Below are 25,814 nucleotides of genomic sequence, written 5' to 3' on the forward strand. Positions count from 1 at the left end.
GCGTTCTTCTTCTTGTCAGCAGCAGACGTAAAGAATTCTATGTTCTCAATAGTTTTAACGCTGCCAAGATGCCCAACAGACGCTATCGTCGTCGTGCAAGACAAACAGTCTATAAAACAATTGAGAACATAGAATTCTCAACGTCTGCTGCTGACAAGAAGAAGAACGCTGTGAAGAACATTGCTTCAACTGCACTTCTCGACGGACCTGCTGTTTTCTGTGGCTGTAGACTGAACTTCAGCATTGATTTGAACGATTCGTTTTCACATGGTAACGGATGGCTTACAGTAGCAATTGTACGTGGAGGTACTGGAGTTCCCAATGTTCCCGTCCTGGAGAGTTTCGTCGACAGAGACATCATCGCCTACCGCACCTATCACATTGCAGAATTAGCCAATAAAAATTTTGGAAAATCCGCTTATATGTCTACTTCTTCCCTATCCCTGTATACACGTAATAAAAGAAAAATTTCTGTAAATGAATCTGTATCTGTATCTTTAATTCACGATCAAAGGCCTTCGTACTGAAGCCGTTTTTCAGTGGTATTTGATACTGACACAGCAAACGTAACCAAACATTGTATCAAATGATATAATGATTATTTAAATAATTTACAAAACAGGAATGTAGGAATTTCGATGTGAAAAATGATAAAATTTACCAATGTACCGTATAAGGACAGAAGAAAGAGAAAGGGGAAAAGTAGCTCACATTGTGCTGTGATGAAGCAAAGTTAGCTGATTAAGAAAGTTAAAGTTAGCTAGATTTAAAAGTGGCGTGCCGAAAGAATCGTAGGAAAAATTGGCGCATCGTGATTATTACGCATGCATCGAGAAGCAGACTGTATTGTAGTAAATGCAGTTACTCGACAAACACAGACACTGATCCTTTAATGATATAACTGCGGCTATCAGGGCCAAAATGACGATACAATGTAACAATTTCTTTCTATGTTCGGTTTCAAGAATGTGTGAACATCTAGATTGCAACTACGTGACATATGGAGGTTTGGACCAATACTCCGACCTTGCTCGAACAGCCAAAGTGGTTTAAGCGATCGCTCATCACAAGCGAGAAATGTGGGCTCAAGTCCCTGTCTGGAACAAATTTTCATTTCTCATAAGTATTCTGACTCCAATGGATATTCACAAAATGTGAATCCACAGCTGTCAATCTTCAAAGACAGTGTCTGTTCCTTCAGACATGCATGCATGTGTGAAGGACATTCGAAAAACTTTCATGGGCCATTGATATACCAACGTCATCGGTGACTTAACTGACAGTGATTCGGTTATCGTTCGTTGTTTTTCTTTCGCTTTTTTTCCACAGATTCGTCTATTGATGATGCGCTGGGGCATACAGGGGCCGCCGTAATCTTACATGTCTTCATGGTCTTCCTCCAATCACTTATAGCATTCAGAAACCTAGTTTTACTCACAGAAAATATTTAACGTTTGGATGACTTTTATGTGCTTTAGTCTCTTCTTATAGTCGAATACGACACAAATCCTCTAACCAGCTTCTGTAAAAAAAAGTCGCTATCTCACAAAAAAGGTAAAACTTCTATCCATTATGGATGAGGATCACTGCGATTGTCATGAAGAAAGGTTTCCGGAAATTACTGCGGCCAGTCGCTTTTGTTTTGTCCTTCAGTTTTTTTACCAGCCCATTACCGGTTTCTAATCACCTAGCGACTAATCATCAGGTGGTAAATATTTATTGAATGTCTGCCACAGTGTGGGAGTCGTGTAGCAGTAGAAAGATGTATAAACGAAACATGTAAGCACTTAGGGTGGCGAGAATTATTGACGTTATGAGTTAGATTTTGTTGCATTACTTACAGTTGTTAGTATTCGTTGGCTGGATGTTGGTGTACACAATATTATGGGTAACATAATAAATGTTTTCCAGTGACGTTAATTTTACTGCACTTTACAAACTTAGCCACAGATAACATGTTCCACATGCTTTACAACACGTAAGTAAACCAAGGGGTATGTCTAAAGTTATGTTAAAGAGTTTGTGTTAGGGCAGAGTGTCTCTTTCTTCAGCTATTGTAATATACACTGGCATCCGTATGTACCTATTTCTCTATTGCAAAAATAACATGTAGAAATAAGGCAATATTCACATCTGCTATTTATAAAATCTATTAAATAATGAGTTTGGAAGATATTACTTCTACAATTTTAGCAATGCAGGTTCGATTGACATTTCATTTTTCTATGGTTTCACTAACATTGATCAACAGATATGAAATTAAGAATAAATATCAGAGCATTACTTTTTTTAAAAAAATAATGAAATCTTAAGCGTGGATGGTATGTGGTAGAAAGAGAATATATATATATATATATATATATATATATATATATATATTCACAATTCTCTAGTATTCCAATCTAGTATAGTGCGCAGAAAGAATGAACACCTATATATTTCCGTACGAGCTCTGATTTCTCTTATTTTATCATGGTGATCGTTCCTCCCTACGAAGGTTGGTGTCAACAAAATACTTTTAAACATAACTTTAAATCATTTCTGATGGAACAGTACTTTTATTCAGCAAAAGAATTCTTGAATTATGAAACACAGCTTGGGTAGATTAAACGTGTAATTATAGATAATTTCTATCATTTAAATTCTATTGTTTGTTATTTACTATATATGAAAAAAAAGTTGCTACACACCATATAGCAGAGAAGCTGAGTCACAGATAGGCACAACAAAAAGACTATCAAACAGAGCTTTCAGGCAAACAGGCCTTCATCAGCAAACACACACACACACACACACACACACACACACACACACACGAACACACATGAAAAAGCAACTCCAGCTGCATGACCATATTTCAGGCTGCCCTTGGCCGAAAAATTTGTTTAACAGTCTTTTTGTTGTGGCTATCTGTGACTCAGTATCTCTGCTATATGGGGAGTAGCAACTTTCCTTTTCATAATATTGTCATTACTCCAGCCTGGATTTTCCATTGTTTGTTATTTTTTATTTGTAAACTAAAATCTCTCTCTCTCTCTCTCTCTCCCACATTGTCACTCCTACTGAACCCTCTCTCTCCTTCAAGTGCACACAAACACACACACACACACACACACACACACGCACACACACACGCACACTCGCACACCTCTCCTGAGGCAAGTTGGCCCGCAACTGTTTCACTGGTCATTAATATCGTGGATGCTGGCACTGGGGCGTTGTTGACGTGTGAGCTGGTCCTATAAACATTCTATCCGGGAAAGAATGTGGATCGCGCTAGCCGCGGCAGTACCTCATCAGCACGCAGACAGTTCTTAGACAGGTGCCATTTGTGGAGAAACAAAGTCATGTTACAAAATGGCACCAAGATACTGTTTCATGAGGACGCAGACAGTTATTCGTGACATATGGCTGTGCCACCAGAGTTCCCTCGGTCACTGCCAGCCGTGACCTGAAATAATACCCTTTTGCTCCCCACAGAATTACGTCAGATGTAAGACGCCGTGCCTCTCCAAACCAACGGGAAAATGGGAAACCTCCCCAGATCGCTGCCATACTCGCCGACGATGATCGTTAGGGACAGTGCAGAACCGCGATTTATCGCTAAACGCAATACGACGTCCTTCATCAGCAGTCCATGCTTCTCGGCCAAGTCCTTCCAGCAGCCTACCCACAGGACGATTACCTCCTAGTCCGAAAGCTAATTATCTCTGGCCAATGGTACGAAATGGTAGAGAATGTTGCAGTGAGTCCATTACTTGTACTCGAACGGGAGGTGCAAATGTGAAGGAGTTACGATGTGCTTGATGCATAATATGGCAAACCTCCCTTTTGATTGTCAGACATGGTCGACCGGAATCTTGAAAGCGAGTATGCCTGTCCCCATGTTCCTATGCAGTCTAACAGCGGGCCGCTGTCACATGCGAATGCCCCACAAATCTGGATATTGCCGGCCAAATCGAGGCCCCTTTCAAACTCCGTCAGGTGCTAATAATTCTGTCTCACACGAGTTCGCGACATCTCCTTGTCCTTAGCTCTCCCCATTAGACACCGTCGACCTATATATTCTACATATGTGTTAACGACACTAACCGTAAACAACACTGTAAGTCTGAAGGCATTCGTGGCCGTTGTCAGTGAAGGTAAAATATTCTTGGATGTTAGGCCGCACCGTATTTCTTCTATACGATCGATGCTTCGATCCGACTGCTCGGATCTTCTTCAAAATCTTGTGGTGTCCACAGCTGACTGAACGCCGTGGACACCACGAGACCCTGAAGCAGATCCCAGCAGTGGGTCCGAAATATCGATCGTATAGAAGAAATATGGGGCGGCCGAACAACTTTGATGTTACTTTCGTAAAGAACACTAATGCACTCTCATGGCCGTTCTGCCAGTAACAGAGAATTGCAAATCTAATCACTTAAATACCTGCCGATGGTGTGTACGTGTATGAAGTTACAAAATGGCTCTGAGCACTATGGGACTTAACATCTATGGTCATCAGTCCCCTAGAACTTAGAACTACTTAAACCTAACTAACCTAAGGACACAACACAACACCCAGTCATCACGAGGCAGAGAAAATCCCTGACCTCGCCGGGAATCGAACCCGGGAATCCGGGCGTGGGAAGCGAGAACGCTACCGCACGACCACGAGCTGCGGACTACAAAATTTCCTTTACTTTTTGGATACATCAGTCACATTGAATTTTGTCATGCTGAGAAAATAGGAGTGATCCATTTTACTTGGTAAAATCTTTCTAAAGCCAAGTTCATATAAATATTACTTTATTTACAAACAAACGGCATAGACAGACTTTCCTGTCATCTTCATATCTTCAAAAGTTACTGTTATTTTGTTGAAAACTGATATTCTGGGGCCATGGCTGTGTACAAAATATAGGTTGACTCTTACGAAGAAGATAATTTACAGAATACGTTTACTTTTGTAATATTTATTTATGCACATGTACTTTGCTTCCAATACATACCACAATATTTTCATAATTTCATAGCAGTAACACTTTATAACAAACTGGCTGCTTTATTTGTTTATCTTAATTTTAATCATTTCTCTTTCAGTATAAATAGTAATTAATGTCACGTTAGTAGATTGTAAATTTCTGCTGTCACATCTATGTTTATACCGAAATATATCTGAGAGTGAAAGTCTTTGGCCTTATTATCGTTGTGATATCGCCATCTTTGTATACATACTCCCATGCGGTGCAACTTCTTGGTATGTGAGTGGTGCTTCAGATTATGTGTATTCATATATATAAAGAAAGTGCTTCATGCAGTCCCTCGCTTCTGCATGAACACAAGCAGTCGGCATTGGAACGTAATGGCGCAGATTTTTCAACACAAGTTACCAAAACATCTTCACTTTAATCATTTGTTTACATCGTTTAACATCGTTATGAGGCGCAGTTACAGTTAAATAGACATTGTTTCACATCTTGGTATGGTTGCAGGGCACCACCACCCCAAGAAAATTTCATCATTTTGGAGAACAAAAAGTGAAAGTCAATGTAAAATGTATCTTAACGTAAACAAAGCGGCTCATGATGAATTTGTGGGTTCGAAAAAGTTAACGGCGCTGTTTAAACGAATAAATAGCATGTTAAAAAGTGCCTTCTCTGTAACCTAAATAATCAGAAATTTATGTTATAAAATTTGTTCATTGTGAGTTGGACCTCACGTCAAGTTGTCAAGTAGCTAAAACGTAGCACATAATACGGGGTGTTCAAGAAGTCTCTCCGCAGTGCCGTATGATTGTTAGCCGCGAGTGCTGTATGACTGTTCGCCTGCCTGGGTTTTTCAACGAAACAATAAACGCACAACGATACTGCAGTGGTATTCTGTACCCATTCATAGGAGAACATGTGTTAAGTGGAATACTGAACGGTTATTTTCAATGAGATGGTGCAACCGCGCATACAGCTCGCGTTTCAGTGTCACTGCTTGCTGATGATTTTGGTGATCGCATAATTTCACAGCGACTTTGGCCTGACCTAACACCACCTGACGTTTTCTTCTGGGGTGCAAAATAAAAAAAAAAAGGTTCAAATGGCTCTGAGCACTTTGGGACTTACCTTCTCAGGTCATCAGTCCCCTAGAACTTAGAACTACTTAAACCTAACTAACCTAAGGACATCACACACATCCATGCCCGAGGCAGGATTCGAACCTGCGACCGCAGCGGTCGCGCGTTTCCAGACTGAAGCGCCTAGAACCGCTCAGCCACCCCGGCCGGCTCTGGGGTGCAGCGAAAGCAACTGTCTATAAAAACCGTCCAAAATGTATCGATGAATTGAAAACTGCAATATCCACTTCACTGCTTCTGTTACAGAACAAATGTTGCAGTTTGTGTTTGCAAACATGATTAGAGGAATTGAATTGTGTATTCAATAACAGGGGGAACACTTTCAACATTTAATGTGAAAATTTGTAAGTAAAAATGAATATTCAGTAAATTAATAACTTGTACTTCACTGACTTTCATTTCGGTATATTCACTGCGGCATACGGCACACGCAGCTAAAAATCATACGGCACTGTGGAGAGACATTTTGAGCACCCCGTACTAAGGTTTGCCATAAAGAAAACATTTAAATTCAATAAGCACCTTGTGTACATGCCTACGTCCATACAAACAGCGCTCACTGATCATTGTTACCTCATAAAATCCCCGTTAGCAGATGCGTTACTGCACATTTTATTATGTACTGTGTTCTTGACGGAACAATCATCTGTGAGCGCTATTTATGAGGACATGACCTACTGCACAAGGTGCTTCTTGATTTTAAATGTTTTATTTATGACAAAAGAATTCAAACGTGTGTGAAATCTTATGGTACTTAACTGCTAAGGTCATCAGTCCCTAAGCTTACACACTACGTAACCTAAATTATCTTAAGGACAAACACACACACCCATGCCCGAGGGAGGACTCGAACCTCCGCCGGGATCAGCTGCACAGGCCATGACTGCAGCGCCCGAGACCGCTCGGCTAATCCCGCGCGGCTATTTATGACAAACTTTTACGTTATGTGCTACGTTCTATCTGCTTGATAACTTGGCGTGAGGTTCAATTCAAAATGAACAAATTTTATAACATAAATTTTTAAAAACCTGAAGATGACAGCGAAGCCTGCCGAAACCGCTTGTTTGTAAATAATGAAATATTTATGCGATCTTTGCTTTAGACAGTTTTTACACCTTCACAACTACCTTCCAGCTTGTTCGGCATCAGGCGGCGTTCGTTGCCCGCCTCGCTCGCCAGCGCTGTACTTCCAGAAGACGCGGCGCTCACCTTGATGACGAGCAGGTGGCACCTGGAGAGTAGGTGGCGCGTGGTGCGCCGCTCCCGCAGCTCGCCCTCGTGCTGCTTCACGTACGCCTTGGCCTGCTTGACCAGCCGCAGCTTGCGCCGCATGCCCCACGGCTGCTGCTTCACGCTGCTCAGCACCTCTTTGTGCAGCCGCAGCCGCTCCACGATCTGCTCCTGCGTGATGCACTCCTCCACCGAGATGGCCGTCCTGTCGGGTGAGAAACGCAGGCGAACTATCTACTTTTGCAGGCACGTATCCAGTGTGGACTTCAGGGAGCAGCCTCACTTCCTTACACTACTGGCCATTAAATTTGCTACACCAAGAAGAAATGCAGATGATAAACGGGTATTCATTGGACTAATATATTATACTAGAGCTGACATGTGATTACATTTTCACGCAATTTCTTTACATAAATCCTGATAAATCAGTACCCAGAACAACCACCTCTGGCCGTAAAAACGGCCTTGATACACTTGGGAATAGAGTCAAACAGAGCATGGATGGCGTGTACAGGTACATGCATCTTCAACACGATACCACAGTTCATCAAGAGTAGTGACTGTCGTATTGTGACGAGCCAGTTGCTCGGCCACCATTGACCAGACGTTTTCAATTGGTGAGAGATCTGGAGAATGTGCTCGCCAGGGCAGCGGTCGAATATTTTCTGTATCCAGAAGGGCCCGTACAGGACCAGCTACATGCGGTCGTGAATTATCCTGCTCAGATGTAAGGTTTCGCAGGGATCGAATGAAGAGTAGAGACACGGGTCGTAACACATCTGGATTCTAACGTCCACTGTTCAAAGTGCCATCAATGCGAACAAGAGGTGACCGAGACGCGTAACCCCATACCATCACGCCGGGTGATACGCCATTATGGCGATGACGAATACACGCTTCTAATGTGCGTTCACCGTGATGTCGCCAAACACCATGCGACCATCATGATGCTGTAAACAGAACCTGGATTCATCCGAAAAAATGACGTTTTGCCATTCGTGCACCCAGGTTCGTCGTTGAGTACACCATCGCAGGCGCTCCTGTCTGTGATGCAGCGTCAAGGGTAACCGCAGCCATGGTCTCCCAGCTGATAGTCCATGCTACTGCAAACGTCGTCGAACTGTTCGTGCAGATGGTTGTTGTCTTGCAAAGGTCCCCATCTGTTGACTCAGGGATCGAGACGTGGCTGCACGATCCGTTTCAGCCATGCGGATAAGATGCCTGTCATCTCGACTGCTAGTGATACGAGGCCGTTGGGATCCAGCACGGCGTTCCGTATTACCCTCCTGAACCCACCGATTCCATATTCTGCTAACAGTCATTGGATCTCGACCAACGCGAGCAGCAATGTCACGTTACGACTAACCGCAACCGTAATAGGCTATAATCCGACCTTTATGAAAGTCGGAAACGTGATGGTACGCATTACTCCTCCTTACTCGAGGCATCACAACAACGTTTCACCAGGCAACACCAGTCAATTACTGTTTGTGTATGAGAAATCAGTTGGAAACTTTCCTCATGTCAGCACGTTGCAGGTGTCGCCACCGGCGCCAACCTTTTGTGAATGCTCTGAGAAGCTATCATTTGCATATTACAGCATCTTCTTCCTGTCGGTTAACTTTCGCGTCTGTAGCACGTCATCTTCGTGGTGTAGCAATTTTAATGGCCAGTAGTGTAGTTTCTGCCCCTGCTCGCCCACTATACGAGGGACGTTAAATAAGTGATTCAACAATTTTTTCCGAAAACAGATTGGTTTTATTCATGACGCCAATACACCATATTATTCCCCACTCTTTTGGATACAAAACTCTATTTTTCGACATATCTCCGTTCTATGCGACGGCCTTACGCCACCTTACTGGGAGGGCCTATATGCTCGTATGGTGCCACTCCTTCTTATGATGATGTTTTTCCTCTGAATCTTTCAATCGCCTAATCTTTTTTTCGCACTTCACAAATCTTCGACACAATTCGCTGTAGCACCACATTTCAAAACCTTGGAAGTTCTTCTTCTACCAGCTACTTTAACGAGTAACTGTGTTATCTATCCACCTGGCGTCTCGTTATCAACGTCAAAGATATTTATCACCGTGCTGTTGTTTTTCATTTGAGCCGATTAGCTTAATGAACACAGTTGTTATCGGTGTTGTGTCTCATTTAAAAGGCAATAAATTAACACGATACTAAAACATTTAATACAAGCGAGTTACTAGTGTTCTGGCTGTGAATGAAACTGTACGTATTTATTGAGACCGCTACTTCTAGATGTATTTTCGGAACAAGTGATTATATCTTACGCAAATATTTCATAAAAGGGCAAGTTTGATGTATATATTAGTGGAGTGCCCGACGTTGCTCGGACATGTGTTTATGCCAAACTCTTACCACAGAGGGAAGGATAAGATGTACAGATCCTCTGTCTATCTGATCTTCTCCCCCCCCCCCCATCCTTCCCTAATCTGTCAATCTGCTCCTCCTTCCTCTGTCCATTTGATCCATCCCTCTGTCCATCTCCTCCTCCTCCCATCTTAATTCCATCTCCTCCTCCCCTTCCTTGTCCTTCTTCCCTCTCTCTCTCTCCACGTCTTTCCCACCCCCTCCCCCGTCCGTCTCGTCCTGTCCCTCACGCTGTTCATCATCTCCTGTGTCCTCTCTCTGTCCACGTGATCCTCTTCCCTTTCTCTCCTTCTCCCCCTTTCTCTATCCTATTACTCCTCTCCATTTCCGTATCCACTTCCTCATCCCCACTACTTTGCCCACCTTTTCTTCGCCACTCTCTTTGTCCATCTACTTTTCTTCCCTTTCTCTGCCCATTTCTTCCTTTCTTCTCTCTGTCCATCTTCTCCCCCCCCCCCTTTCTCTATTCATCACCGCCAACCCAATCGGAGACTGGTCTTTATCACCCCCACAGTATTTCTTCCAGATCGTAAGTAATATGTGTAACATATTTGGTTGAATTCGTTCCAGAGCTTTAGGATTCGCCGAGGCAGATGGAAAACCGCCTTAAAAACCATCCACAGACTGGCAGGCACACCGGACCTCGACACTAATACACTAACTACAGACTTTTCCAATGAAAAACTGTAATTTTTGAGTGCCATCGATAGCTGGTGCAACGAGAAATGCGGTGGGTTTTTGGAACAACATAAGTGAAGTCATTACACGTTCATTCTGTACCGAAAAAATTCAAATGGCTCTGAGCACTATGGGACTTAACTGCTGAGGTCATCAGTCCCCTAGAACGTAGAACTACTTAAACCTAACTAACCTAAGGACGTCACACACATCCATGCCCGAGGCAAGATTCGAACCTGCGACCGTAGCGGTCGCGCTGTTCCAGACGGAAGCGCCTAGAACCGCTCGGCCACAGCGGCCAGCTTCTGTACAAAGAATGTGCTTTTTCATAAGATGCTGACCTTACTTTTTATCAGGTCCTCACTTAATAAACCCTCTTTCAGAATTCCCTCGCAATTGCGTCTACGCAACTAATGATATGAGACTCTGTAAACTCCGCTGAGTTTTGGTAAAAGAAGCAAATTTTAACATGGCAACAAGAGAAATGTATAGATTTTGCTCAATATTCTCCATTCGTGACTCTTCTCTGTAAGTTAACAAACCGGGCGAAAATAAATCGCTGCATTTTCGGCAGAGTTCTTTTTAGAGAATAACCAAAGAAGTGACAGATCTTTCTGAATGGTCACCATGCAATTTTGCGCAGTGACGGGTCTCGCTTAATATTTACCAGCAATGTGAATGTAGGCTTCAGTTTAGAAAGGCCCTTCCCCTCACACAAAAAGTTACAGTATTTACCGACAGGGTGCGGACTGCACTGGACACACTAACCTGTCCATTTTGCAAAATGTCATTAGGTGGCACTCAGAGAGGTAAGTGAGTTACGGAGCTCAGGAGTTTGTATAAACTGAGGACGCAAGTGAGATCTGGAGTTGGGTGTTGAAACACATGGAACTGCCATCTGTGACCCACATATCGGTTGCACTGGTTATTGATTAGTGTGCAATAGAGAACGCAAGAATACGGTGTCTCCGTGTGGCTGTGGAAGCTGAGCTACACGGTAAAGCTCTACGCCGGTGGAGCTCGGCGACAGAGCCCTTCCAAAGAACACGGAAGCGGCCGCCGGCGCGTCCTTTGGAGACGGCGAGCAGGGGTGACGGCCGCTGTTACCGCCAACCCCCTACCCGCTTCCGACAGCCGCACGGCGGCGGCATTCATTTCGCGTAACGAACCGCGCCGGCCGCCAGCGCCGCGACGTCACATTTAGCGCTCCGCTGGAGCGCGCGCCGTTCTCGGCGGAAAAGCGACGCCGTTTGCGTCTCCATGGCAGCCACGAGACGCAGCCGTTTTATGGCGCCGCACGGCTTTTACTGCCCCCGAGGCAGGTAGAGGGGCTTTCTGCCGGCTGTCACATCGACTCGGTGTCTCCCTGCTTCCTGGTATCTCTTCAGTGTAGAGGTAATGTGGAAGGCGTGGCTTTGAGTGCTCTATTCTCCTAGACGGAAACCATTGTGTCCATTCGAACTGACGCGACGTCTCAGGTAAAAAGCGTATGTTGTTGTAGTCCAACGTTTGAAGGTAGGCCTGATATATCTGTAATAGATCTCTACGCAGATTTATACAGTACAGTTGCACGTCCTTGGGAAATGCGGGGTGTCCATTAAGTCTGACTCATCATCATCAGTTTTCTGCGCTTTATTAGCAGGTTTTGCGTCTCCTTTCAGTGCGATACTTTGCTGCCTTTAATGCCGGTGTATGTGCTGCCGTCGATCACATAATTCATGACCTGGAACCTCTTCCTCCCTCGCCTCCTCTTTCCCTCAACATACCCTTCTAAGAGTGCTTTTATAAGCCTTCAATCCAGCTTCTTTCCTTCGATTTTATTACACAGTCTTTGCTCTCTTACTCTTCTCAGTAGCTCTTTATGTTTCACTCTATCTATGCACTGTACTCTTTCATAATCCGTCGTATTCACATTTCAAAAGCCTCCAGCCCTCCTCTAAGTTTCTTCCTAAGTATCCACGTTCCAGTACCATACAGGAGCACACTTCATACAAAAGATTTTATTAGTCTTAAATGGTTCAAATGGCTCTGAGCACTATGGTACTTAACATCTGAGGTCATCATTCCCCTAGAACTCAGAACTACTTAAACCTAACTAATCTGAGGACGTCACAAACAGCCATGCCAAAGGCAGGATTCGAATCTGCGACCGTAGCGGTCGCGCGGTTCCGGACCAAAGCGCTAGAACCGCTCGGCCACACTGGCGGGTTTTCCTTGAATCTTTGTTCATATTGCTGCAGAAAATAATTTTTTTCTTTCAAAATACCTCTTTGTCCTCTGCCATCCTGGTTTTAGTTTCTATGCGGCTCTTTCTGTCCGTTTGTATCCTGCTTCCGAGGTACTTAAGGCATTGCACATGTTCTAATACTTCCCCATTTTATTTTCTCCCAGTGCTTTACTTTCGTATTATTTGTATTTACTTTTATTCCATGAATCTTTCCTTTAGCTTCAATAGCTTCGTCTATATCTGCAATTCTTTTTGGCCCGTTGCTATAAGGATCTGTCGACTGCAAACCTCAGACACCATATCTTTCTGCCTTCAGTTTTTACCTTCTTGTTATCTAGTGGACGTTGGTAAATCACATTCCCTAAGTAAAGATGGAAAAAGATAGGAAACAGCATTGTCTTACTCGTTTTTCTAGCTACATCCAGTTGGTACTTTCTCCTCTCACTTTCATAGATGCTTTTTGATTAAAGTACAATGATTCTACAAGTCGTCTGGTTTTCCAGCCTACTCTCTTATCCCTCATTATACGTGGTTGCAATCTCATCTCAAACCCCATTATCTAAAGCATTTTTCAAGTCTATAAAACACATATACAGGGTGAAGTTTTTTTTTTCATGTATACCGCCACAGCGTAGTTTGGTAATTTGCCGATAGTCAGCCCTAGTCGCAAACATGGCGAGTTCAGGTGCGATAGCACTTCGCCCAGATCACTGTCACTGGGTATTCCTACCTGGGCATGTTGCAGCAATGGCTGATGCATCAAATGCAATCTGACTTCATCTTTCAACAGGATGGGGCTCCACCCCTTTTTCATCGTGAAGTTCGTGGGTACCTGAACACGGAGCTGCCGCATGGATGGATCGGCTGTGCTGCATAAGGGGACAGCTGTTTCATGAAATGGCCTCCCCGATCACCAGATCTCACTCCATGTGACTTTTTTCTGTGGGGACACATTAACGTTCTGGTGTATGTACCGCCTCCACCACGTGATGTAGCAGGGCTCCGGGAGAGAATGCAGGAAGCGACTGCCACAGTCGACGATGCCATGCTGGGACGGGTATGGCAAGAATTCGATTACCGTATTGACGTCTGCCGGGTCACTCGTGGTTCGCGTATCGAATGTTCATAAAAAAACTTTCAGAGTTTCTCTTCAAAATGCAGTATTTATGACATCTGTACAATGTTTAATTCTTGTGCAATAAATAATTGAAAGTGTTCCCCTGTATAGATTTCTTCCCTTTCCAGTAACCACCCTTCCAAAAATCGTCCCTTTTCATTAAACCTCTCCCCCAAAATGTCATGTTTCATCTCCTGTGCCTGCATTCTGTCGAAAAACAAATTCTTCTTCACCCAGATTCTCTTTCATTACCTTTTCTAGTCTTTTATTAATGATTCTTCCACAACGATGCTTTATCTCAAAACCTGGCAGAAAATCCAAAGAGATTCCGGTCGTATGCAAGGTATGTTAGCGGCAAGAAACAGTCAATGCCTTCCCTGAGTGATAGCAATGGGAATACTATCGTCGACAGTGCTGCGAAAACAAGAGTTGCTAAACACAAACTTTCGAAATTCCTTCGCCGTTAATTCAACTAAATACCTAGGAATTACAATAACGAGCAATTTAAGTTTGAAAGAACACATAGGAAATGTTGTGGGAAGGCAAACCAAAGACTGCGTCTTACTGGCCGAACATTTAGAAAATGTAACAGAGCTACTAAAGGGACTGCCAGCACTACGCTTGTCGGTCCTCTTTTGGAGTACTGCGCTGTGTGGGGTCCTTACCAGATAGCATTTACTGAGTACATCGAGAGAATTCAAAGAAGAGCAGCAAGTTTTGTATTATCACGAGACAGGGGAGAAAGTGTCATGAGACACCATTAAAACAAAGGCGGTTTTCGTTGCGGCGGAATCTTCTCACGAAATTTCTATCACCAACTTTCTCCTCCGAATGCAAAAATATTTTGTTGACGTCGACCTACAGAGAGAGAAACGATCATCATAATACAATTTCAATGAAGCCTCTGCCAGGCGCTTAAGTGTGATTTGCAGAGTATCCATGCAGATGTAGATCCTTAACATAATTTTCGCTGCATCTGATATGAGGCTAACTGTCCTGTGTTTACCGCATTTCTTGTTTCCTCATTTCTTTGGTATTGGAATAATTACTGTTGTTAGCAAGACCTCTGGCCATTCACCACAAGTCCGACTATTATTTTAGAAAAGTAAAAAATCTTAAAACTTTTAGAGGCAGAGCATCGTGGGTTGTTGTAAAACATTTAAAAGCTCTCAATTTTTTTTCTGTTACGCAAGAATTTCAGTGTGTGCCTGACTCGTCGCTCGCAGAAAACCGAGGCGATAGTAGAGTACTGCCCACGTAAGAGTCACTATAACAGCATCGCTAGCAAACACTACTACAGCAGTCATGGTACCTTCGACTACCACCATAGATCCCGTGAAAGCACAGGTGTATGTTCCACATAGTGTAATGCCGCCCTCACCGGCCTCCGTCCTTGGACGGTGGGTGTTGCAAGCAGCCGTTCACCTCTACGACGGCGGCCCCGGCCACGACCATCGACCTGGTGCGACAAGAAACGTGACTCATCCGATCAGTCAAAGCGTTTCCATTGAATCATAATCCAGTCTTGATAATCCAGTGTCCACTGCAGTTTCGGTGTTTATTACAAAAACTGGACAAGTCCAAAATTACAAACGTAGGCTTCCGCGTTATGGCTACACTAAACAAAATTTTTCTGGGTTTGTGACCGCATTGTCAATATGTAAAACTACCGATGCTTCGGTGACTGTTGCAAGAGACCCTTCTTCAGGGTGTTTTTGTTTAAACAATAATACCCTGCAGTAAATCACTTGCAACAGTGACCGAAACGTCGGCAGTTTTTTATTGACCAAGTCCAAAATTGTCACTTTTCAGAAATCAAAAAGTACTTCTCACCATTTGAGCTGAACCACGAAAAGCAACCAAATGATGTTCAAAGCATGTTAAATAGGAGCATCTTTTTCACTAATATTCAGTTTTGTGTACCCTGTTTATAGTAAATTCTTAAGGAGAATTCTTTTCTTTGGTCTTGTTCGATATTTGTAGAAAATTAAGAAGATAAATCTCTAATATTTTTCACTGGACTAATTTTTTGTGCTTTCAAAATGCTGTCTCGAATTTTGTACCAATGATCACAAGACATTGTTTTCTTTACAATGAACTGAAAATAGAGTTTTAGTTGTTCCTGGCGGTCCCATTATTAGTTATTTTTCATCCTCGCAACCATCACTGCTATCATCAGTACCAATTTTCACGTCCTTCTCTCCGTTATAATATTCGTCTGAGGTACCATTAAGGATGTATTCGTAGAAGGTTTTGTTATCATCTTTCAGTTACGGCATTAAATTATAAACATCTCTGGCTTTAGCTGACTGAATACATGTGTTTTGTCGTACAACTAATCTAGATCCAAAATAGTATATTTTGTAGTAGGCCTTCTCTTAACTATGATACGCCTTCTCCCACGGCCAAAGTAAGGGTTTTGCAACGAGACACAAATACTATCTTCCATTTCATTGTGAATCATTCGCACTTGTTACAGTTTGAGTGCAGCTTTAGGCGTTTTCGAATAGAATGGCTAACTAGCACCTTTATCTATACGAAATCATGAAGTTTCATTATTTTCAGTTGGAATGGAAGAGATAATGTACGGACTCCAACTATTTTCCTAATGCAAGTTTCAGCAGTTTCTGCAGTCTTTGTCATCAGCTTCTTATACCGTATGGAAGGGAAGTGTTGATCACTTGGTAAATAACCGTGTCCTCGATCTGCAAACAAATATGTCATCCTTTCGCAGATCTTCGAAATGTGCAATTGACTGTACAAGAACTGAGCCATGATCTTTTCTTGTTCTGCCTAGAACACCCCATCACTAAGCAGACCAAGCTAATCTCTTCGATTTTCTAATGGAATGTTGTCTATGTAGTTCAAAATCATGAATGTGACCTCATTAGAACCTTTCCTTCCTTCATGTTCAAGATAAAGCTGCAAACTGTAACAGTCATCTGCCAGACTGTGAATCCCAAAAACATTGTATTATAAATGTCTTTCATGGTAAATGGCCTTTGAGTGCAAGTCTATTAGGGGCAAGTTTTGCATATAATTGAATGAAATACAACTGTTCAGCCTTTTTTTTTTTTTTGCTTTTGGGATATAGTTTGGTTTCATGTTTACAAAAGCTTCTGATCTTTTCAAGTCGGATGTCTTTTGCGCTACTGACTCTTCTCAAAATCTCTTTCCTCAGCTTCTATTTTGCTGTTCAGTGGCTCACGCATAGTACATGTATCGGACCTTGGATGTCCAAAATGTATATTGAAAGTTTCGTAGAATGTCCCGTAGCTTTTATAGGGAAGATTAATATGGTACTTGTGTAAATATTCAAGATACGTATCACTTATGGTCAAATTCTCTGGCACGTATTTCCGATTTGAGTTATCACGCAGAGAAAAGTGTGACTGCCTCGCTTCAAGGTACTTTATATGACATCCAGTCAACTGAACAGTCGGTTCTGGTATCTTTATTGGTTTTTTGTTATGGGATACTCTCATATCTTTTGGAGACTGGCAATACGTTGCAGCCGGACGGAGTGACCGAGAGGTTCTAGGCGCTTCAGTCTGGAACCGCGCGACCGCTACGGTCGCAGGTTCGAATCCTGCCTCGGGCATGGATGTGTGTGCTGTCCTTAGGTTAGTTCGGTTTAAGTAGTTCTTAGTTCTAGGGGACTGATGACCTCAGATGTTAAGTCCCATAGTGCTCAGAGCCATTTGAACCAACCAATTCGTTGCGATACTATGTACCGTCGGTGCTTGAATAAAATAATTTTGAGTATTGGGCCGCGTCATTGTAAATACTAAAACAGCTAAAGTGCCAACGTTTCGACCGACTTGCTGCGGTCTTCCTCAGGGCGCTCTGTAGAGGATTGAAGGACGTCGATCGGAACGTCGGCACTTTAGCTCTTTTAGTATTTACAATGATGTGGCCTAATACCCCAAATTATTTTATCCAACGTGACACCGGCCGTGAAAGCCTACGAACATATAGGTGTGTGCTTTGTTTTCCATGAAAGCTAAGGAATACTACTTTACAAACTCGTATATCCTTACCATCAGTTCTCAATTTGTAGGAAAATGCAGCCCAGGACGCTTCCTCTGAATGTCGTGCTTGGTCATCAGTCCAGAAAGATGAGTATAGGGAACCTACGCATACTCGACTTGTCCGACAAAGACTAGTATGCTCCTTTGTAGAAGAGCAAGATTTTTAAATGGAATGGCTCTGAATCTGTGTGGCTTTTGCCTGAACAAATTCAAAGCGCAAAAAGTTCACTTTTGGACTTGTTCGCTTTTTGTAATAAACCCCTCAATTTTAATTGACGATGTCGTTGCGTCAACAAGGGAATACGTGAGGTTCGTCTGCTGCAGGGTCCCATACTCAACAATGTCGCTGAACGATGTGCCCCGATATACTTGTGTCTATACCAGCATTGTATTCTGTCGTCAGATCTACCACAGATCGCAGCCTATCTTCTTTAGAGAGCGGTCAAATTTTCTACCTCGGCGTTCTTGTGAAGAGACATGGGCATCCAACAACACCTTGTCCCTTATTTGTTTTTCACTATCTTTCATCCACTTTCCACAGATGTTCACGACCTCGCATACGAACAGTGGACCAGCCTCATCGTTTCGGAGATGGTCATTCCCAGATTCCTATATAACACTCTCTCCTTTGCCAGAGGCGCATATGTCAGTCGAATTTCTCATTTGTAGCCCATATTGTTTGTCTGTGCTCCTGAAGTATACTTTCCTTACGGCGACACGTGTCCACAACGTCACCAGCCGAGATTCAGTCTCCCAGGGGACATTGGTCACAATATTCTGATTCATCAGGGTATCCAGAAACGAAAATTTGCGTTAATAATGCTACTCGATCTGTTGCTGAGGACATTAGTTGGAGACTTGTTAGAGGGAAAGAACTTAACAAGACAGGAAAGAGGAGCAATCAGCTGAATTACAGACCCGTATCACTAACATTCATTTGCAGTAGGATTTTGCAACATATTTTGTGTTCAGACATTGTGAATTATCTCGAAGTAAACAATTTATTGAGAAGCAGTCGGCAAGGATCCAGAAATATCGTTCTTTTTTTTTTTTTTTTTTTTTTAAACTAGTTTTTTACTCTCACGAAGTAAAGAGTGCTATCGACAGGGGATGCCAAATTGATTCCATATTTTTATGTTTCCAGAAGGCTTTTGACAGCCTTTCTCACAAGCGAATAGTAATAAAATTGCGTGCCTATGGAGTATCGCCTCAGTTGAGTGACTGGATTCGTGACTTCCTGTCAGAAAGGTCACAGTTCGTAGTAATTGACGGAACGTCATCGAATCAAACAAAAGCGATCTGTAACGTCCCCTGAGGAAGTTCTGCTGATCCCGACGGTTGTCAATCTGAGCATCTATCTTAGATTTTTTTGCAGATGATGACATCATTTACCGTCTTGCAAAATCAGCAGATGATCAAAATCAACTGAAAGTGATTTAGACAAAATATCTGTAGGGTGCGAAAAGTGGCAATAGAGTTTAAGTAATAAAAAGTACGAAGTCATCCACACGAGTACTAAAAAGAATCCACCGAAGTTCGGTTACACGATAAATCACACAAATCTGAAGGCTGTAAATTCAACTAAATACTAACGGATTACAGTTACGAACAACTTAAATTGGAACTATCACATGCATAAATAAAAATGAACTAAGGACTGCGATTTAGTAGAACAACTCTTAGAAAATGTGATAGGTCTACTAAAGAGACTGCTTACACCACGCCTGCCCACCCTCTTTTGAACTGGCAGTGGATATCGGAGTAGTTCAAAGGGAAGTTCGTTTTCTATTATAGCGAAAAAGGGGAGAGACTGTCACAGACATGATCCGTGAAACGGGGTGGTAATCATTAAAGCAAAGGCGTTTTTTATGTGACTGATCTTCTCGTGAAATTTCAGTCACAAATTTTCTCCTCCGATTGCGAAAATAATGTGTTGGTGGCCACCTAAATAAGGCGAAATGATCATCATAATAAGAGAAATCATACTCGCGCAGAAAGATTTTAATGCTCGATTTTTAGGCGCGCCGTTTGAGAGGGGAACTGTAGAGAAATATCTTGAAGGTGGTTAGATGCACCCTATGCTGGGCACTTAATTGTGAATTACAGAGTAAGGATGTAGATGAAGATGTAGATATTTGCCAGATGAGACGTCCGTCGGAAGGGTGTAGGAGACAGCTGGACGCCTTTCCGTTCAGATACAGGAAGGTAGGCGTCTGCGGACGTCGAATGACGTGGACAAGACATCTGCTGGGTGACGTGGCCGGTTGAAGCCGGAAATCCGGTGGTGAAAGTCACAGAGATGCACAAAATGTCTCATAAATCACAGGTCATTGGAAAACAAGAAGAAACAGTGTTAAGGCCGATTACAGGCAAAATACCCTCAGACGCGAATTCTTTACAGACGAATGGAAAAACTGGTAGAAACCGACCTCATTATCCCTGAGGTCGGTTTGGATTCAGTAGAAATGTTGGAACATCTGAGGCAATACTGACCCTACTACTTATGTTAGCAGATTAAGAGAAGACAAATCTATTTTTCTAACATTTATAGACTTAGAGAAAGCTTTTGACAATGTTGACTGGAATACTCTCTTTCAAATTCTGAAGGTAGCAGAGGTAAAATACAGGGAGCGGAAAGCTATTTACTGTTTGTACAGAAACCAGATGGCTGTTATAAGAGTCGAAGGGCATGAAAGGGAATCAGTGTTTGGGAAGGGAGTGAGACAGGGTTGTAGCCTATCCATGATGTTATTCAATATGTATATTGAGCAAACAGTAAAGGAAACAAAAGAAAAATTCAGAGTAGGAATTAAAATCCATGGAGAAGAAAGAAAAACGTTGAGGTTCGCCGATGAAAATGTAATTCTATCAGAGACAGCAAAGGACCTGGAAGAGCAGTTGAACGGAATGGACAGTGTCTTGAAAGGAGGATATAAGATGAACATCGACAAAGGCAAAACGAGGATAATGGAGTGTTGTCGAATTAAATCGGGTGATGCTGAAGGAATTAGATTAGGAAATGAGACACTTAAAGTGGTAGAGGAGTTTTGCTATTTGGGGAGCAAAATAACTAATGATGGTCGAAGTCGAGAGGATATAAAATGTAGACTGGCAATGGCAAGGAAAGCATTTCTGAAGAAGAGAAATTTGTTAACATCGAGTATAGATTTAACTGTCAGGAAGTAGTTTCTGAAATTATTTGTATGGAGTGTATGTAAGTGAAACATGGACGATAAATAGTTTGGACAAGAATGGGATAGAAGCTTTCGAAATATGGTGCTACAGAAGAATGTTGAAGATTAGATGGATAGATTACATAACTAATGAGGAGGTACTGAATAGAATTGGCGAGAAGAGAAATTTGTGGCACAGATTGAGTAGAAGTAGTTTCTGAAAGTATTTGTATGGAGTGTAGCCATATATGTAAGTGAAACATGGACGATAAATAGTCTGGACAAGAATGGGATAGAAGCTTTCGAAATGTGGTGCTACAGAAGAATGTTGAAGATTAGATGGGTAGATTACATAACTAATGAGGAGGTACTGAATACAATTGGGGAGAAGAGAAATTTGTGGCACAGATTGAGTAGAAGAAGGGATCGGTTGGTAGGACATGTTCTGTGGCATCAAGGGATCACCAATTTAGTATTGGAGGGCAGCGTGGAGGGTAAAAATCGTAGAGGGAAACCAAAAGATGAATACACTAACAAGGGAACCTCCCCATCGCACCCCCCCCCCCCCCCAGATTTAGTTATAAGTTGGCACAGTGGATAGGCCTTGAAAAATTGAACAGAGATCAATCGAGAAAACAGGAAGAAGTTGTGTGGAACTATGAAAAAATAAGCAAAATATACAAACTTAGTAGTCTATGCGCAAGATATGTAACATCAAGGAGAGTGTGAGTTTAGGATCGCCGTGGTCCCGTGGTTAGCATGAGCAGCTGCGCAACGAGAGGTCCTTGGTTCAAGTCCCCCTCGAATGAAAATTTATTTTCGCAAAGTTATGATCTGTCCGTTCGTTCATTGACGTCTCTGTTCACTGTAGTAAGTTTAGTGTCCGTGTTTTGCGACCGCACCCCAAAACCGTGCGATTAGTAGACGAAAGGACGTGCCTCTCCAATGGGAACCGAAAACATTTGATGGCAAGGTCATAGGTCAACCGATTCCTCCACAGGAAAACACGTCTGATAATTCTATACGACACTGGTGAAGGCATGTGCGTCGCATGAGAGGAATATGTTGTCACCCACCTAACTTGTACACTTGGCGAATGGGTAAAAAGATTCTTCTACCTTGCCCGATTTAGATTTTCTTGTGGATATGATAATCATTCCCAAAGAAGTGATGAAAACGTAAGAGTTTGTCACAGAAACTGCAACAAATGAATGCAACAGTTTCACAGTCGCACAGTCTTCCCTGTGCTCTGTCAAAACGTATGTTTTTAACGATTTCAAATTTTTCCGTGTGTAGACCGTCAAATCCTGCATATGCCCAAGCAAATCTGAACATGTCCTCGAATTTTGGAGAGCGAAGTTGATTATATAAACAATTAAACTTTTCACTCGAGGGAACACTTGAACCAAGGACTTCCCGTTCCGCAGTTGCTCACGCTAACCACGGGACCACGGCTCTCCTGAGCTCAAATTCTCCTTGATGATGCATATCTTGCACATGGACTACTCAGTTTGTATATTTTTCTTATTTTTTTCATAGTTCCACACAACTTCTTCATGTTTTCTCGATTGATCTGTGTTCAGTTTTTCAAGGCCTATCAACTGTGCCAACTTGTAACTAAATCTGAGGGGGGTGCGATGGGGAGGTTCCCTTGTAAGCATATTCAGGAGGATGTAGGTTGCAGTAGGTACTGGGAGATGAAGAAGCATGCACAGGATAGAGTAGCATGGAGAGCTGCATCAAACCAGGCTGTGGACTGAAGACAACAACGACAACAGACACTAAGAAAGTGGCACAACAACAAATGCATCTGGAAGACAAGACAAATATGCCAAAGGGGCACTTCCACCGGATTAGGGGCATGATGACCAACATATGAGAAAAACGTAACGTGGAAAACGTAGAGTGACAAACGAGGACGTTGCATCACAGCTATGAAAGTTGGTTTTAAATATTTGGATTGCCAAGAAGAAGAACGTGATGTGGCCAGTCAGATACGTGGATTCGCCCATAAAGCACTTTGCAGAAGGCTAGGAGAGAGATCGTCCTACCATCGCACTGGGCCGCTAGACTTTAAACGGAACTTCACTGCTATACTCACACAGCAGTATCTTGATTAGCCTCTATGCGGTGAACGTCAGCCTCTATGAGGTACTCTTGGCTACAGCTCCAAGGTCGCACAAAACTTTTATTGTGAACGTATTGACAGCCAATAGGGCTGTCTGACGCTAACGCCTTCACATACCAACGGTGCTCCCCTCCCCGAGTACTCACTCTCCAGAGCTGGTGGTGAAGACGGAGGATCGCCTCCGCTGGGGTGCGGGCCCGGAGCCCGGCCCCGTGCCCAGGGACTCGTGGTCCACGGAGGCGGAGATGGAGGGCGGCAGCGAGAACGGCGAGGACGGCCGCCGGCGGTTGTGGCGGCGGCTGCGCCGGGTGGAGGCGCGCCGCTGCAGGATCGCGCTCACGCTCGCAGAGTAGTCCTCCTCCTCGTCCACAGCAGCACCTGCTGGCAGACACACACAGCGCTCCGTTACACGTCGCTCAGACAGTCTAATAATTACCTCTATGTTTTTCTTAAACCACACAGTCGGGAAAAGAACCGTAGCACCAATAAATAATTACTGTATTGTAATGAATTTTCGGAAATACATTTGTCTAGGTAATATACTATTCAACTGATCAACATTGCAACATCACAGGTTAATGTAAGCGCGAGACAAGCCACTGCAAATCTGAAACGCTGGTACCTTAATAAGAAAACTCTATAGAGAGGTGAATGCGGCACGGAAGCCTTTTGGTAGCATAACAAGCTTAATAAAAGATGAGACAGGGAATATAATAAGTGAAGGTAAGGGAGTATGCGAAAGATGGCGCAGGTATTTTGATAGTCTCCTCAACCCTAGAATAACTATACCAGAGAACCCAACAGACACGAATGGGGAAGAGGACCCAGACAACAACACTACCCCACCAAATATAGCAGAAGTGAAAACTGCCACGAAGAAATTGAAAAACACCCAGGCGGCAGGGACAGATGGTATTCCGGCAGAACTGTTTAAGCAAGGAGGCAGAGAGCTGGAACAAAGCCTTCTGAAAATGGTCACCAGAATATGTGAAGAGGAGAAAATGCCCCAACAAGGAAAGAGGGTAACATATGTCCCATATATAAGAAAGGAGATAAGATGGAGTGTGGCAATTACAGAGGGATCACACTACTTAATTTGGGATATAAAATACTCTCTAATATATTATTCGACAGAATACTCGCAATCATCCAGAGGGAGACGGGGCTGTACCAATGCGTATTCCTTCCAGGGAAGTCAACCATAGATCAAATATTCACCTTAAGACAAATCCTGGAAAAAACAAACGAATATGGAATTGGCACGCATCACATCTTTATAGATTTCGAAGTAGCTTATAATAGCATAAATGGAGAGCAGTTATATCAAGCTCTAGACGAACTGGGAATCTCTAGAAAGTTGGTAAGGCTGGTGAGAATGACAATGAGCGAAACACAAGGTAGTGTAAGAATAGGAGGAATGATGTCCAACACATTGAGTATTAAAAATGGAGTGCGACAAGAGGATGCATTGGCATGCCTTCTCTTTAATGCCGCCCTGGAGAAGGTGATGAGAGACGGAAACCTTCTGAACAGAGGAACGATCTTCTATACATCGGTGCAGATATTGGCCTACGCAGATGACATAGATATAATAGCAAGAACCCAAAAAGCAATGGAAGAGACATTTATAGCTCTTGAACAGGCCAGTAGGAACATGGGGTAATTAATAATAAACAAAAAACAAAATATATGGCAGCTGGAAAATCAGATAGAAAAAATATGCCAAATACAATAACAATGGGCAATTATCCATTTGAGAGATTTGAACATTTCAAGTATCTGGGCTTGACAGTTACACATCTAAATGATACCTCCTTTGAAATTAAGCAGAGATTAATACTGGCCAACAGAGCCTATTTTGCCCTAACAAGACTTCTATCCTCAAGGCTCCTGACTCGTACCACGAAATTAACTATGTATAAATCACTTACATGACCAGTGCTTACATATGCCTCTGAAGCGTGGACATTAACAACTAAAGATATTGGAACACTGGATGCATTTGAAAGAAAGGTACTTAGACGAATTATCGGCCCAATCTGTGAAAGAGGAAGATGGAGAAGGAGATACAACCATGAGTTGTATACCATATACAAAGACCAACCCATGAGAAGGATAGTGAAATCATCCAGACTGAGGTGGGCGGGACATTTGCCTCGCATGAATGATACAGAAGTACCAAAAAGAATATTACAAGGAAAGCCAGGAGGGCAGAGAGGACGCGGTCGACCAAGAGCCAGATGGGAAGATGGAGTAATCGAAGATGTTAGGAAGACGGGCTATAGAAATTGCAGAGTATTGGCAAAGGACCGAGAGAGATGGAAGGAAATTGTAGAAGAGGCCAAGGCTCATCATGAGCTGTAGAGCCAAGAAAGAAGAAGAAGATGGTACCTTAATAACCGGTGTCACCGCCAGGCTGTTGAATGCAAGATTGCAAACGTGCATCTGTTGTGTCGTACATGCCGGATGTCAGTTTGTGAGATGGAGTTCCGTGCTTGCTGCGCTTTGTCGGTCAAAACAGGGACGGTTAATGTTGTTTCTGGATGACAATGGAGCTATCGTCCGATGATGTCCCGTCTGTGCTCGATTGGAGCCAGATCTGGTGACCGACCACGTCAAGGCAACATGTCGACGCTCTGTAGTGCACGTTGGGTTACAACAGCAGTATGTGGGCAAGCGCTATCCTGTTGGAAAACATCACCTGGAATGCTGTTCACGAAT

The 25,814-nt window shown here is 43.0% G+C and overlaps 1 protein-coding gene across 1 annotated transcript in view; it reads right to left on the minus strand.

Moving 5' to 3' along the window:
* LOC126188667 (transmembrane channel-like protein) overlaps positions 1–11,572 on the minus strand; it is a 100,283-nt gene extending 88,711 nt beyond the window's left edge. Inside the window, exons 1-2 of the mRNA XM_049930272.1 lie at positions 11,532–11,572; positions 7,319–7,544 (exon numbers count right to left, since the gene is read on the minus strand). Of these exons, the coding sequence (XP_049786229.1) occupies positions 7,319–7,544; positions 11,532–11,572 (267 nt within the window). The remainder of the gene's footprint in view (positions 1–7,318; positions 7,545–11,531) is intronic.
* Between the last annotated feature and the right edge of the window lie 14,242 nt (positions 11,573–25,814).

This window comes from Schistocerca cancellata, chromosome 5 (assembly GCF_023864275.1).
Source record: "Schistocerca cancellata isolate TAMUIC-IGC-003103 chromosome 5, iqSchCanc2.1, whole genome shotgun sequence".
NCBI classification, from domain to species: Eukaryota; Metazoa; Arthropoda; class Insecta; order Orthoptera; family Acrididae; genus Schistocerca; species Schistocerca cancellata.